This window comes from Mobula hypostoma, chromosome 17 (genome assembly GCF_963921235.1).
Source record: "Mobula hypostoma chromosome 17, sMobHyp1.1, whole genome shotgun sequence".
In the NCBI taxonomy this organism is placed as follows: domain Eukaryota; kingdom Metazoa; phylum Chordata; class Chondrichthyes; order Myliobatiformes; family Myliobatidae; genus Mobula; species Mobula hypostoma.
The window spans coordinates 45,965,680-45,981,442 of NC_086113.1; the positions used below are offsets into that span (position 1 = coordinate 45,965,680).

Sequence of the window (15,763 nt, forward strand, 5' to 3'; positions counted from 1 at the left end):
CCATAACTCTCCATTCCTTTCCTGTCCATATACCTATCCAATTTTTTTTTAAATCACAAAATCGAACCTGCCTCTACCACTTCTACTGGAAGCTCATTCCACACAGCTACCATTCTCTGAGTAAAGAAGCTCCCCTTCGTATTACCCCTAAACTTTTGCCCCTTAACTCTCAACTCATGTCCACTTGTTTGAATCTCTCCTACTCTCAATGGAAAAAGCCTATCCACGTCAACTCTATCTATCCCCCTCATAATTTTAAATACTTCTATCAAGTCCCTCCTCAACCTTCTATGCTCCAAAGAATAAAGACCTAACTTGTTCAACATTTCTCTGTAACTCAGGTGCTGAAACCAAGGTAACATTCTAGTAAATCTCCTCTGTACTCTCTCTATTTTGTTGACATCTTTCCTATAATTCGGTGACCAGAACTGTACACAATACTCCACATTTGGCCTCACCAATGTAATTTTAACATTACATCCCAACTCCTATACTGAATGCTCTGATTAATAAAGGCCAGCATACCAAAAGCTTTCTTCACCACCCTATCCACATGAGATTCCACCTTCAGGGAACTATACACCATTATTCCTAGATCACTCTGTTCTACTGTGTTCCTCAATGTCCTACCATTTACCATGTATGTCCTATTTTGAATAGTCCTACCAAAATGTAGCACCTCACACTTAAGGTATGTCACCAAAGACTCTCACAAATTTATACAGATGTACCGTGGAGAACATTCCAACTGGTTGCATCACTGTCTGATCTGGAGGGGCCATTGCACAGGATCAGTAAAATCTGCAGAAAGTTGCAAACTCAGCCAGCTCTATCATGAGCACCAGCATCTTCAAAAGGTGATGTCTCAAAAAGATGGCATCCATCATTAAGGACCCTCATCAACCAGGACATGCCGTCTTCTTATGTGACCATCAAGGAAGAGGTACAGGAGTCTGATCATAAATGAGATGTCTGATGAGGACTTGCCAGAAAACAGGCGTTCCTAATTAACTTCTCACAGTTCCTGCCTAATATCCTAGAAATTTGGCCTACTCCAATTTAAAACTCTCCCTCAAGGACCATACCTATCCTTCTCTTTATCTATAGCAATTCCTTCACTGCTCACTCACTGAAAAGTCAATCACCTGGCCAGGCTCATTACCCAACACCAGGTCCAGTACAGCCCCCCCTCTCATTGGACCATCCACATATTGATTCAAGAAATCCACCTAGAAACACCTAACAAATTCTGCCCCAGTCAAAGTCCTTTGCAAAAGACGGTCCCAGTTTATATCAGTTTGCTTCAAAGTTTAACTTCTCCAACCAATCCAGCAGAAATTAGTTTTGCTGATATTGTCAAAGTTATGCAGGAACATCTAGAGCCAAACCCATTGTTGATTGCAGAATGTTTTAGGATTCATAAACAGAATCAAAAAGGAAGGAGAGTCCATTCAACGCACCCAGCTGAATTGAAGAGATTGTCTGAGCATGGTCAGTTCGGTAATGGTCTTAATGATGCACTGAGAGATCATATAGTTTGTGGAATCTTACACAAAGGCATTAAAAAACGGCTGCTAACTGAAGTGCATCTTACATTTAAAAGAACAGTTGAAATTGCTGTTTCAATGGAAAAAACAGACAGAGATACAACTGTGTTGCAGTCAGGAATGAAAGTGAGTGTGAACAAAATTTCAGCATCTAAAGAGAAACCAACCTGGCCAAACGAATTGTGTTACTGTTCTGGCAGAGGCTCACATGCACCAGATCAATGCAGGTTTAAAGATGAAACTTGCAGAAAATGCAACAAAGTAGGACACATATAAACAGCATATCAGGCAAACAAAAATAAATGGACTGTACAAAGAGAAAAAGCTAAAAGGTCAAGTTGCAGTTTCAAAAACAGCACTGATCTACATGTTGTTAATGAAAAATCTGATAATAATGAGAGTGACACAGGATTGTGTAGCTTTCAGATTTACAATATGAAAACTAATAATATGCAAGCAATATGGCTTACACCAGAAGTGAATGACGAATTAACTAAAATGGAATTGGACACTGGCTCAGCTATTCCAGTCATTCCACAAATTGAGTTTGAACGGCACTTCAAAGATACTGAATTGAAGCCTGCAGATATCCAACTAAGAACTTTATACCAGAGAAAAGATAACTCCTGAAGGAATGGCATTCATAGCAGTGAAATACAACCAACAAGTCACATTGAGCTTGTCTGTGGTAAGAACAGGAGGACCAGCATTGGAGATCAATCCACAATTTACACATCACATCCACTGCAATTAAGCCTTCTGAAAATGAATTAAGAAAGGCACTTGATGATACACAACTTTGTTGAACACCATGAATCATTGCCCACTGGAGAACAAATAGGTATTGGTGCCAACCTCGGTGTCTCAGGGTGGAAAGGATATTGGACCAAAGAAGGACCATGCTGCTCAGAGGAATCGTGAAAATGATGAAAGCAGTGGTCTGACCACAACAGTTTTTGTAGGCAACAATTCAGAGGAAACTTCTGATATGTTAATCAGGCAGTTACTTGTGAAATGTGGCTTCATTTTAATCAGAAAGAGAGCTCAAGGAGTTTCAAAAAAATTGCAAACATTCAGCTTTTGTGAGTAAAAAGAACCAGAATCTGCTCTACGTGCATTGAGGTTATTGCATGAACTTCAAGTGGGAGACAAAAAGCTGGTTGTAAAAGTAGATGTGAAAACCACAGCCCAGCTGGTTGAACGGAAGGCCAAAAAGAAAAGAGTCAATGGAAATACAAAAACAGAGGATTTGTCAGATGCTGTTGTGGATAAGGAAACGAAGAGGAGAGATCAATCATAAAGGGAGCAATAGAAGGATTAATGAAAGAATATTCCAGTGAACTAAATGGACCTTCTCAAAATCAAGATGCTCAAATTAGAAGAAGAAGGCAGGAGAAGAAAGGTGTCCTGGGCTGTTAGAACCACTTCTTCATGTTGCAGAATCAATTCCCACAACCACCACGGAGGAGACCCCAGAACATGATATTGTTTTCATGGCCACAAGTCTCGCCTGCCAACTAGAGTGATCCCCCTTGTCAGGAAAGACATTATCCCACAAGAATAAGAAATGTTTGGGCCTGAATGAGACAATTTAAAACTTACTATGCTGTGGACGTCTGTATTTGTTAGTTGTATATATAATATACTGTGTATATATTTGAGATGCATTCTCTGTTGAGTTGGAATTTATAGCAAAGCAGGGAGAAGTGTTGAAGTTACAAAACATAACACTCCTTCTGTACAATTCTCTGCTCTCCCAGCTCTCCTCTCCACCCAGAGAAGGAACAGACAAACAGGAGAGAAATAGACCATGTGCAGTTAGATGCATTTAGATTTAATTTGTTTTGTGGATAGCACAAACATCATGGGCTGGAGGGCCTATACTGTCTGTTCTACATTCTTAGATGGATGTGCAGGATTCAGGCATTGAATTGCCAACTCGTGATCTTTTGTTGACAGGATTCACAGGTGCAGGAATTCTGATCTCTCCCTCATTCCTCACAGATCCTTGTCCTTACAGAACTCTTTTTCCAGGTGCTTTCCCAATAAAAAGGTGGATGCAGGGTTAACATGGCAAGAGGGTGGACATTCTGCCTGTCAGAATCTCACCCACACCTCGCTCTTTGCACTTCCCTTTCTCCAACCTTACTTGCTGCTAACCCGAGGCATTCACACTAAAAAAACGCAATGAGTAATGGCGAGTGAGAACTGTAGCCCAGCACATGCAGAGACGGTTGAGTTTAAAAAAGACAGAAATACAATAATTCAGGGTTCATAAACAGTGAATATTAAATGATGATCATCATAAAAAGAGCAGAAGTGGAAAGACAGATGTATTTGATTACATAACAGATAACTGGATTTTGTATACTGAACAAATTGAACATTATTTCATAGAACATAGAATAGTACAGCACAATACAGGCCCTTTGGCCCACAATGTTGTGCCAACCCTCAAACCCTGCCTCCCATATAACCCCCCACTTTAAATTCCTCCATATACCTGTCTAGTAGTCTCTTAAATTTCACTAGTGTATCTGCCTCCACCACTGACTCAGGCAGTGCATTCCATGCACCAACCACTCTCTGAGTAAAAAACCTTCCTCAAATATCCCTCTTGAACTTTCCACCCCTTAGCTTAAAGCCATGTCCTCTTGTATTGAGCAGTGGTGCCCTGGGGAAGAGGTGCTGGCTATCCACTCTATCTATTCTTCTTAATATCTTGTACACCTCTATCATGTCTCCTCTCATCCTCCTTCTCTCCAAAGAGTAAAGCCCTAGCTCCCTTAATCCCTGATCATAATGCATACTCTCTAAACCAGGCAGCATCCTATTAAATCTCCTCTGTACCCTTTCCAATGCTTCCACATCCTTCCTATAGTGAGGCAACCAGAACTGGACACAGTACTCCAAGTATGGCCTAACCAGAGTTTTATAGAGCTGCATCATTACCTTGCGACTCTTAAACTCTATCCCTCAACTTATGAAAGCTAACACCCCATAAGCTTTCTTAACTACCCTATCTACCTGTGAGGTAACTTTCAGGGATCTGTGGACATATCCCTCTGCTTCTCCACGCTACCAAGTATCCTGCCATTTACCTTGTACTCTGCCTTGGAGCTTGTCCTTCCAAAGTGTACCACCTCACACTTCTCCGGGTTGAACTCCATCTGCCACTCCTCAGCCCACTCCTGCATCCTATCAATGTCTCTCTGCAACCTTTGACAATCCTCTACACTATCTACAACACCATCAACCTTTGTGTCGTCTGCAAACTTGCCAACCCACCCTTCTACCCCCACATCCAGGTCGTTAATAAAAATCACGAAAAGTAGAGGTCCCAGAGCCGATCCTTGTGGGACACAAGGAAATGAAATAGCCAATGAGAAGCGAGTATCAATTTCGCTCAGTGTACTGGGTTTAAAGGCATACAGTTCAAACGTAGAACTTGGAACGGTACAGCACAGGAACAGGCCATTCGGCCCACAACGGCATGCTGAACCAGCTAATATGCAAATCAGAAACATCCAAACACTAATCCCTCCTAACTACACAGTGTCCAAATCCCTCCATCTTCCTTACACCCATGTGCCTGTCCAAACATCTCTTAAAAGCCTCTAATGTATTTGCCTCTAACGCCGTACCAGGCAGAGCATTCCAGGCATCCATTGCTCTCCAGTAAAAAACTTACCCCTCACATCCTGTTTGAACCTACCCCCTCTCATCTTCAATGCATGCCCTCTGGTATGAGACAAATCCTGGTCCCTACACAGAACTCTCTCTTCCCAGGTGCTAAAAAGGTGGATGCAGGATTAGCCTGGCAAGAGGGTGGTCTTTCAGCCTGTCTGTCAGAATCCCACCCACACCTCGCTCTTTGCACTTCCCTCTCTCCAGCCTTACTCGCTGCTAATTAGAAGGAAGAAAATGGTCTGAGAATTTTTTTTACTGTGGGGAGGGTTTGAAATGTAGCATTTAACCTTCACGCTCCCGCACTAACAAAACGACTCGTTTTTGCTGGCAGAGGCGCTGCTATTCTGTCCCGTACACACTTGGTACGCGCTCTCTCTCTCTCCCTCCTGTACTGTAATTGCTTCTTGCCCAGTGAATCCACCCCGATGATTGATTGGAGGAGTCTATTTTTCTCTCGCTAGAAGCCCAACCCACCTTCTGAGTTTGAAGTTTCCTGTTCCCTTAAAATGCATAAACCAGTGACTCATCGGCGGATTTTGACTAAGACAGGAGCGAACTTAGTGTCGCGACAAGGCGGCTCAAAAAACAACTTCACAAACTTTTTGTTAGCTATTCGCTTCATCACTATCAACCATTCCCGAACGGGATTATTAGACTACGAGACTGATGGATTCCCTTTGGGTCTTCCCTTTTTTTACAGCATTGGAGTTTTCCGGCGTTCTCCGAGTTTGCGGTAAGTTTGCTTTGGGCACTACAGGGTCCTCGGGGCTGTGGAACGCCGGTCGCAGCGCTCACGGTCCAGGCTGGAGCAAAGCTCAAGAGGTGGGAGAGCGGAGCGGCACCGGGCTGAATTTGACAGCCATCAAGTGCAGCCTGTAAACACAGCAGGGCGTAGCCCCACTTAGTCTCTGGGTGAGGGGGATGGAGCCGGCTTCAGTCCGGACACTTAGATTGGTGCAAGGGGCAACCCCTGCCCTGAGCTGGAAATGTGCACCAGCGTGGTGATGCCTGTTGGGGGCGGAACTGAGCAATGGAGTGTGTGTGAAAGTGTGTGAGTGTGTGTGTAAGGGGGCATTTGTAAAGGCGGGCTGCATTCAACAGCAGAATTGTAAAAGTGGTTGAGTAATCTTGTTCAGTAGTTAAGATGGTCTGGGTTACTTTGCTGTATTAATGTGTTGTTTTAATAATCGTGTGTGCTATAGTGAAGGCATCTAGGACCAGAGGGCACAGCGTCAGAAAAGGATGTCCCTTTGGAAAAGAGACAAGGAGAAATTTCTTTAGCTAGAGGCTGGCGAATCTGTGAAATTCATTGTCATGGACAGCTGTGAGGGCTAAGTCACTGGCTACACCCAGAGTAGGGGTTAATAGGTTATTGATTAGTAAAGGGGTCAAAAGTTGCATGGAGATGGCAGGAGAATGGGGTTGAAGGAGCTAATAAATCAGCCATGATGTTATGGCAGAACAGACTCGATGGGCAGAATGGTCTCATTCTACCCCCCATGTCTTATGGTTGCACTTATTGGCACAGTTGTAATGCTGAGCTGGTTTTGGATTTGTAGTAGAAGTGCACACTGCTTTCCTATCCACACTTTAAAGGTGAACTGTGTTTATTGTGCGCTGTGTAAATGTAGGCTGTGTTGCACTTTGCCTATTAACCAAAGCGGACTGTGTGGGTGCAGTAGTAAATGTGTTATTGCAAGAATTAAAATAGGCAGTTTATTTGGGCTATTATAAACATGGGCTGTGTGCATTGGTGCAGGAGTGAGGGTGGGCTGGATGTATTTTTAAAGGAACTTTTTGGGCCATGTTTGTTTTATTGTGGAAGTGTGCAATACCAAAGATGGGAAGTATATTAGATCAGTAGCCGAGGTGGGATGTGTGTTACTGCAGCTGCAACAGTGACCTGCACATAAAACCACTCCTGCGAAGACACCCTGCCCCTGATTCAATGGTATAGGGCAGGGAGGCTGTTGTTTCAATATCGCTTTGCTTATGGGGTGGGCATTTTTGTAAGGCTGGTCTGTTTTGAGCAGTCAGATTTCTAGAATAGTTTTCAAGGTTCATCTAGGTGACTACTGCAAGGCTTTGCATTCTTGCACTGCCTCAGTGATTTTTTTTTTGAGGTTGAACTTATGCCTTGTATATAAATCAGAAATGGAAATTGAAACGAGAGCAAAACAATTTGTGTGTTTGCATTTCATTAATTTATTCTCAAACATAATTGTATTTTTCTAACTGTGTACTCTGCCTCCAAACAACCAATTTGGAAGGGTTACAATTTTACCACAGAAAGTATATTCTTCCCAAAAATAAATGTTGGATGAGATGATCACTGACAAAGGCATTTAATTTGGAATACACTCGCACACTTTAGGTTATGTATCCTGTGCAAAGCAAAATAACCAAGTGAGGAAATAAGTTTATTCCAGAGATCTGACATAGAAGGGAATGAAATGTGGTTTTCCTTCCAATACTTGGAAAACTGGAAGAAGTTTACAATTCATTTTTAAAAAATCCGCTCTTCAATGAAAATCTACATTGGATCCATTTAAGGCAATCAAAATCAAAAGTCCAATCAATTCTAGTTTGTGTTTTTAAAGTAAATGAAGAGAATTTATAGCTGCATGTCAAGCACAATGATGTCTTTGTAGATTGAAGTTTTTTGTGCGATCAGAGAACTTTTCCAATGTTTGAACTTCTCGTTTACTGCGATCCGGATATGTGTGTCAGGAGTAAGCGTGGTTAGGTTTGACTTCATCTGGGTCAAGAGCAACTCTGCTCCAGTCAAGCGCCTCTATTTCTGTCACAAACAGGAGAAAATCTGCAGATGAACATAGAACATGGAATAGTATACACAGTACAGGCCCTTCGGCCCACAATGTTGTGCCGACCCTCAAACCCTGCCTCCCATATAAGCCCCCACCTTAAATTCCTCCATATACCTGTCTAGCAGTCTCTTAAACTTCACTAGTGTATCTACCTCCACCACTGACTCAGGCAGTGCATTCCATGCACCAACCACTCTCTGAGTAAAAAACCTTCCTCAAATATCCCTCTTGAACTTTCCACCCCTTAGCTTAAAGCCATGTCCTCTTGTATTGAGCAGTGGTGCCCTGGGGAAGAGGTGCTGGCTATCCACTCGATCTATTCCTCTTATTATCTTGTATACCTCTATCATGTCTCCTCTCATCCTCCTTCTCTCCAAAGAGTAAAGCTCTAGCTCCCTTAATCTCTGATCATAATGCATACTCTCTAAACCAGGCAGCATCCTGGTAAATCTCCTCTGTACCCTTTCCAATGCTTCCACATCCTTCCTATAGTGAAGGAAATCCAAGCAACGCACACAAAATGCTGGAGGAACTCAGCAGGCCAGGAGGCATTGATGGAGAAGATGCTGCCTGGCCTGCTGAGTTCCTCGGGCATTTTGTGTGTGTTCCATGTATTTCTGTGTTCATCTGCAGTTTTCTCCACCTGCTTGTAAACCCCACTGCCTACCTTCACGCCTGTTCATTGTGATCCCTATTTTAAGAGCTCTCATCACTTTGTTGCTCTTCTGCTCTGTATTTTCTGCCACCCTCCTCTGCACCGAAGCCCCAATATCTCCTTTTCCAACCTCTTGACCTTTATTCCATTGGCTGTCTTCAGCAGCCTGTGCTTCCCTAGGGCAAAAGGAACTGCCTTCACTGGGGTTTGCTTTGCATCAGTATTTTGCCCTGAATGAGGATTATCATTCACTTTGGGTTGCGTTCACAAGCAACCTGGCTCCAAGAAATCGGGGGCCCTACTGCCCCCACCATCCAAAGGCTATCGAACGCTTCAAAGTACTTTTCGACTTTCTCTCAAACCACTTGTTGACTATCGATCAACTTTTGCCCGGTCCCATTGTTGTGAAGCACCTTATCACATTAATGAGAAGGTGTATTAGTAAGAGTGTTTGTTGGTGTGGGGTATCCCAGTGACTGCAGTCTCCTAAATTGTTGTTTCTTCCACGCAGTTGTTGCAATGGTAATCCCCAAGTAAGTGCTAAGACCAGCGAAGCTTAGATTGGTGCCTTGAACATAACAGGTTAAGGACAGATTTAATACATTCAATCATCATTATGACACACAGAATGAATAGAAAGAAATTGTATTCAATTTCAAAGCAAAAGAAGTGCAGAAACATTAATTGCTAGGGGAAATGGGTAACTGACAATCTGCTCACTGGCGTGTATTCGATATTTGTAAGACTTTTGGGGTAAAGTAAGGGAGGTGGGTTAAAAGAAAAATCAGCACAATGGCCCGAATGTGATTAGGTGTTGATAGACATCTTTCAGGATTACTGAAGGAGAACCAAAATTGTCCCTTTCAGCATGTTTACTGAGGGGGTAGGAAAAAAGTCTTGTATATTTTTGAGAGCCAAGCACTGCTTCAGAATAAAACAAGAGCTGTCTTGTACTGGCTGAGGAGTCACAGTTCACTTGACACCCTGATTCACAAAGACGTTTTGGTTTTGACATGTGGACACATATTAACATTGATGTCCCATGGAACACCAGTCTGCTGGTTTACACTGGTGCATGGTCTGTGGTTAACAGGGAGCTGTTCGTACTTCCACATTGTAGGTCTCTGAGGCATTTAGCTGTATGGAACCTCCTCCATTTCTTCCAAGTTGCTTTAATGTTGGGGCCTTCAGTGGGAGTGGGAACAGGACCCCCCCCCACGCATACACAATAAGAAAAAAATTAACAGCTGTTTCAGCCACAGTCCTTTAGCCAGCTGTCTCAGTTGTCAAAGCAGCATTCAAAGATATTGACATCTTAAATTCAAATCATAAAATTCTCAAAAGCAGAGCACTTTAAAATCTAAACATCTAGATTTAGAACGTGCTTAATTTCAGACATGCCTTGTTTCCTTGCCTAAGTAAGTTTAGTTTGTCTGTAACGGACTTGAGCAGATACCCAGCCAGCGAAGGGCAGAGATTCCTGCAGCATGCTGTCCCTTGTTAGAAATTGTGTGGAAAAGGTGACATTATCCCGCAAAATTCGAGCCATTTCCTTTTGAGAAGTCGTGTTGTACAATGCACCATAGTTCAAAATTGTGCACGCTTTCTTCCTTTTTCTTTAACCTCTGGAGGTCCAGTACAAACGTCAGGGCCCTCTGTGCTCCTCTGATTCTGGTCTCTTGCTTAGATTTTAATCAACCTCCCAGTGGTGGTTGCTCTCTGTTGTTTAGGCTCACTCCGAAAGAATTCTCTGTGTAGTTGTCGCCTTACGAAAGTTCTTCCTAAAAACTGCCTTGGACTAAGTTTTAATCACCTAATCTGGTGTTCTCTGTTAAATGTTGTTCCCATCAGGGTCTTGTCATGTTTTCCAATCCCAGTGTAAGTTGTCACTCTGACATAATGCCTTTTCCAAAACTGCCTTTCCAATGGCTCCACTCTGGAAAGCACTATAGGGCTATTAAAACAAAAACTTCATGCCATCTTAAAAGTTTCTTTCCCCAACCGTTCTAGTTAGCCCCCTCGCCCTCTCTTTCTGTTACCCCTGTTGCACTGCACCTTAAACACTTTAAACCACTTTTGTAATTCCATTTAAATTGTACATACTTTCTGGTATTTGTGGTTGTGCTCATTTTATTCCATATCTGTATTTCTAATTTTGTAGTTAAAAAAATCCTTGTTCTTTATAATTATTGAATGTCATTTTTTTTTGCTGACTTGTTTTTTTTTGTGTGGCATATCGTGCCAATCACCACAGCAATTTCCTGATGTATACAGCAAACAAAGTTAATCTGTGTCTTTAATGTGTTTGAAATTTAGTCAGAGAAGGCAGCAGTGCCCCCTTAAGACAGATATCCTGAAGGAGAGAGGCAGGTGAGCAGGTTCAGTCTGGGAGCTTCTTTATTTGACTTTTTTATAAATAAAAACACGTAATTATTCTTTTGGACATGGGCCCATTTTTTCAGAACAATCCTTATTGCCCTTGCAAAATGGTGTTACAGTTGAGTAGTTTGATAGGCCATTTCTCAGAATAGATAACCATATTGCTGTGGGACTTGAGTTGTGTTTTAAGTTTAAAAAGACCAACAGATTCCCCCTTCCCTATGGGCTCTGGTGAACCAGTTTGAATCTTGACAGTACAATATCTTTACAGCTGCTTTAAATGCTGCTTATTTTTAATTTCAAACTTATTTTAAATTTTGGATTCAAATTCATAATTGCCAGGGAAGTTGTATTATTAGCCCAGGACTCTGGATTGCTTGTCCAGTAACCTGAGATCCAATTCAATGACATGCCACCGCTCGATTTCCCACTGTCTGGCCTTCAGTCGGCCTGGTACAGCTGCCACTAGCAAGCCATTGCAAACCATGTCCATGGAGATGATGGATGATCGGTAACTATGTATGTATTTTAATACTTCACATTGTCCCTATTTTTTTCAGACCCGTCTGTCCTGTTGCATGTATACTCCAGCTGAAATGCTGCCAATCCCACCCACCCAACCCCTAACTTCTGCATTTCCCAGGCAGCCTAAGGGACAACGGTAGACACCATCAGTCCAGAAATGCGTCCCTCGCTCAGGGTAGGGGGAATTAGCACTGCTATTCATCAGCATAATAAACAGCAGTACCAGTAGTTCTCCTGCTAATTGTTGGTTCCACAGCAGGCCCTTTCTCTGTACCTCTTCTTAGCATAATCAACTGGTCCACATGATAGCCCATTGACATTTTAACCTTTCTAGATGTTTATCCTGAACTTACTAGAACTGTTTCTGCATTCCCACGTGCAATATCTTCTCTATTGGATCATTTCATTAAACAACAAAGTCTGTCTCCACTCCATCTGAAGGCAGTGCAATCCAGATTCCAACATGCCCATATTTTAAAAAAAACAATTCCCTCATATCACTATAATTCTATTATTTATTTCACACCCGGAAAGTCTATTCCTCGACCTCCCACTATGTACTGTGTACAGACCATGCATCCGTTTATATGGACCAGAAGACTATAAAATACAGGAGCAGAACTGGGCCATTTGGCCCATTGGGTCTGCTCCGCCATTTCATCATGGCTGATCCACTTTCCCTCTCAGCTCCAATCTCCTGCCTTCTCCCTTTCACTCCCTGGACATACTTCGATTAAGTATCCCCTTGCCCTTCTCTGTGAAGAAAACAGTTCTGGTCTCAGATGCTGAGGAACTACATTTCCGTAAGTCTTCAGAGAAGCCTCCCTAATGCCTTAATATTTTCACTATAATGTGGCAACCAGCATTGAACATGATGCTCTATTTGGGGTGGGGTGGCAATGCGACTTTCCTGCTTTTGTAGTCTGGGCTGCAATTAATAGATTGTGTTAACCGTTCTCTCAATGTGCTCTGCCACATTCGTTGACTTGTGTGTCCAACCTCCAGGTCTTTCTTTTCCTGTGCTCCGTGTGCACCGCTGAAGTTAAGACCTGATCCAATGGAAGGATTCAATAAAGTAGACAATGCTTATGGGAATGCAAAAATCGAGGAGTTCCAGTGAGTGGGTCAGGATAAACCCACAGAAAGTTTACGACGGCCTTGGGATTATCATGTGGACCAGTCGATTAGCTGGTGTTTGGAGGTGGAGAGAGGTGGGAGCTGAATGAGCAATTGAAGAAATAGTTTTGAAGAATAAGCAATTGAAGATGGCTTTGAGGAGGTATCTATGATGGATTAGAGGGCTGAAAGACCTGTTTGTATTGCATTTGTATAACGCTATTGCAGCACCAGCGATCGCCAATAAGGGTTCAAATCCTGCCACTGCCCGTAAAGGGTTTGTACGTGGGATTCCTCTCGGTGCTTTAGTTTCCTCTCGGGTTCCAAGACATACCGGTTGGGGTTAGTGAGCTGTGGGCAGGCTATGTTCGCACTTGAAGTGTAGTGACACTTGCGGGCTACCCAGTACAATACTTAACGATTGGATTTGACGCAAACGATGCATTTCACTGTAAATGTTCCAATGTACATGTGACAAATAACGTGAATCCTATCCATTGGTGATGCCAGGAGGGTGCCAGTAAAACGATATACCAATCCCAATTGCGCTTAGTTTCACACAAAGCAGGCCTCAAAGCCTGTATAGTACTTGGAAAATCAAAATAACTTATAAAGGAAATTGAAATCTTTTTTTTTATATACGAAAAGAGGACACCTTCTGGAAAACCTGGGTGTAGTCTAAAAACTACTTATAATCAACATGGGCACACATCAAGGATGAGTACTTGGCCTACTTTTCTACTGTGCCGACGTTCAGCGCTGTGTCCCGAGGGACATCGCAATAACGATCTACATTTCGGCAGAATCTCGGAGGGTGACGAGGAGGCGTACAGGAGTGAGATAGATCAGCTGGCTGAGTGGAGTGGCAACAACAACCTCGCCCACGGTGGCAGTAAGACCAAGGTGTTGACTGTGAGCTTCAGAAAGGGAAGGTCGGGAGAAGACTCAGTAGTTCTTATTGAGGGGTCAGTGGTGGAAAAGGGGAGCAGCTTCAGGTTCCCCGGGTGTCGCCATCGCTGAAGATCTATCTTGGGGCCCAACATATTGATACAACCATGGAGAAGTCACACCAGCAGCTGTATTTCATTAGGAGTTTGGGGAGACTTGTTATGCGTCCAAAGACTCTTGACAAATTTCCACAGATGTACTGAAAATCATTCTGATGTGGAGGCAGCAGTGCTCAGAACTGGAGGAATCTACGGAGGGTTATAATCTCAGCCAGCTTCGTCATGGCCACTAGCTTCCCTACAATCAAGGACATCTTCAGAAGACGGCCTCAAGAAGGTGGCATCGGTCATGAAGGGTCCTCACCATCCAGGACGTGCCCTCTCTTGCCGTTACTGCAGAGGGCCTGAAGATGCACACTCAGCACTTTAGGAACAGCTGCTTCCCCACTGCCAACAGATTTCTGAACGGTCCCTGAACACTGCGTTACTATCTTGCTCTCTTTGCACCATTTCTCAATATTGTAATTTATAGTAATTTTTATGCACTGTACTGTTGCCACAAAAGAACAAATTTCACACAATATGTCAGTGATAATAAAACCTAATTAATTCCGTTACTGGAAAACCAGTTTCTCCTTTATTTACTCAAAAAAGCTTCCGATTGATTTTTTAAAAATCATTTGCTGTGCTGTTAATCACTGCGAGTAATGACTGAAAATACCTCCCGCTTTTGTTTACATGTTTATTTTGCCTGGTTATTGTGTGATTTGAAGAGTCTTCCATAAGTAAATCATTCTTGTTTAACAGAAGCTGTAATATTCTCCAGTGAATACCCTGTTTATTCGACCGTGCTCCAGTTAATATTTTATAATTGTATCTAAACCACTCTAAGTTAATGAGTATTTAGCAATTCATAATTTTGTCCATGTCTAGTCATTCTTTGGTGTGAATGACATGGACATGCATCATACGATGTGTGGAGTCCTGTTCCAATCCCTGTGTAGGCTCTGCATCTTTTTTGATCGTTCCATTTGCATCAAAATAACACGATAACATCTAAAGGGTCAAAAGTTGAAGTAAATTTTATTTTCAGAGTACATATATGTCACCACATTCAACTGCGAGATTCGTTTTCCTGCAGGCAAACTCAGCAAGTCTATAGAACAATAACCATAATAGGATTCAAGAAAAGATCAAATTGTAGAAGGCGACGAACTGGGCAAATGCAAATATAAATAACAAGAATATAAAATAAAGAGTACTTAAAATGAGATTATTGGTTGTGGGAGCAACTCAATTGATGGGCAAGGGAGTGTAATTATCCCCTTTGTTCAAGAGCCTGATGGTTGAGGGGTGGTGGCTGTTCTTTTCACCTGGTGGTGCGGGTTCTGAGGCTCTTGTATCTTCTACCTGATGGCATCAGTGAGAAAAGAGCATGGCCTGGGTGGTTGATGATGGATGCTGCTTTCCTTCAACAGTTTTTAATGTAGATGTTCTCAATGGTTGGGAGGGCTTTACCCGTGGTGTACCGGGCTGAATCCACTACCTTTTGTAGTATTTTTCCATTCAAAGGCAGTGGTGATCCCATACCAGGCCGTGTGGCAGCCAGTCGATATACTCTCCACAACACATCTATAGAATTTTGTCAAAGTTTTATATGTCATACTGAATTTCTGCAAATTCCTAAGGAAGTGGAGGCGCTGTTGTGCTTTCTTCGCAATTGCACTCACATGCTGGGTCCTGGACTGGTCCAGTGAAATGGTAACACCCAGGAATTACCATTCATTACAGGTCATTATAACTTTAAATTTCTTAATAAAGCTATCGTTCCTGATGTTGGGTTTCACTTGACCTAAGACCAGCATTAAAGCTGAACCTTTTAACCAAATTGAGTAAAAAGCCTAAAACTATAGATGCTGAAAATCCTGAAGTGGAATGAGAAAGTGATGGAAATACTTGGCATGTCAGGCAGCATATGTCCAGAGAGAGATGTTCTTCCAGGAGGTTTTCAATGCATCCTTGCTACATTTCTTTGTTTACCTTTGCTGTGACAAAGTTTGTATCTGTTTTGAATCT

The 15,763-nt window shown here is 42.5% G+C and overlaps 1 protein-coding gene across 1 annotated transcript in view; it reads left to right on the plus strand.

Annotated features, from left to right (window-relative positions):
- The first annotated feature begins 5,755 nt into the window (after positions 1-5,755).
- The window catches only part of tgfbr2b (transforming growth factor beta receptor 2b), a 76,029-nt gene continuing 66,021 nt past the window's right edge, over positions 5,756-15,763 (plus strand). The window contains exon 1 of the mRNA XM_063069839.1: positions 5,756-5,970. Coding sequence (XP_062925909.1) covers positions 5,904-5,970 — 67 coding nt within the window. The 5' untranslated portion in view covers positions 5,756-5,903. The remainder of the gene's footprint in view (positions 5,971-15,763) is intronic.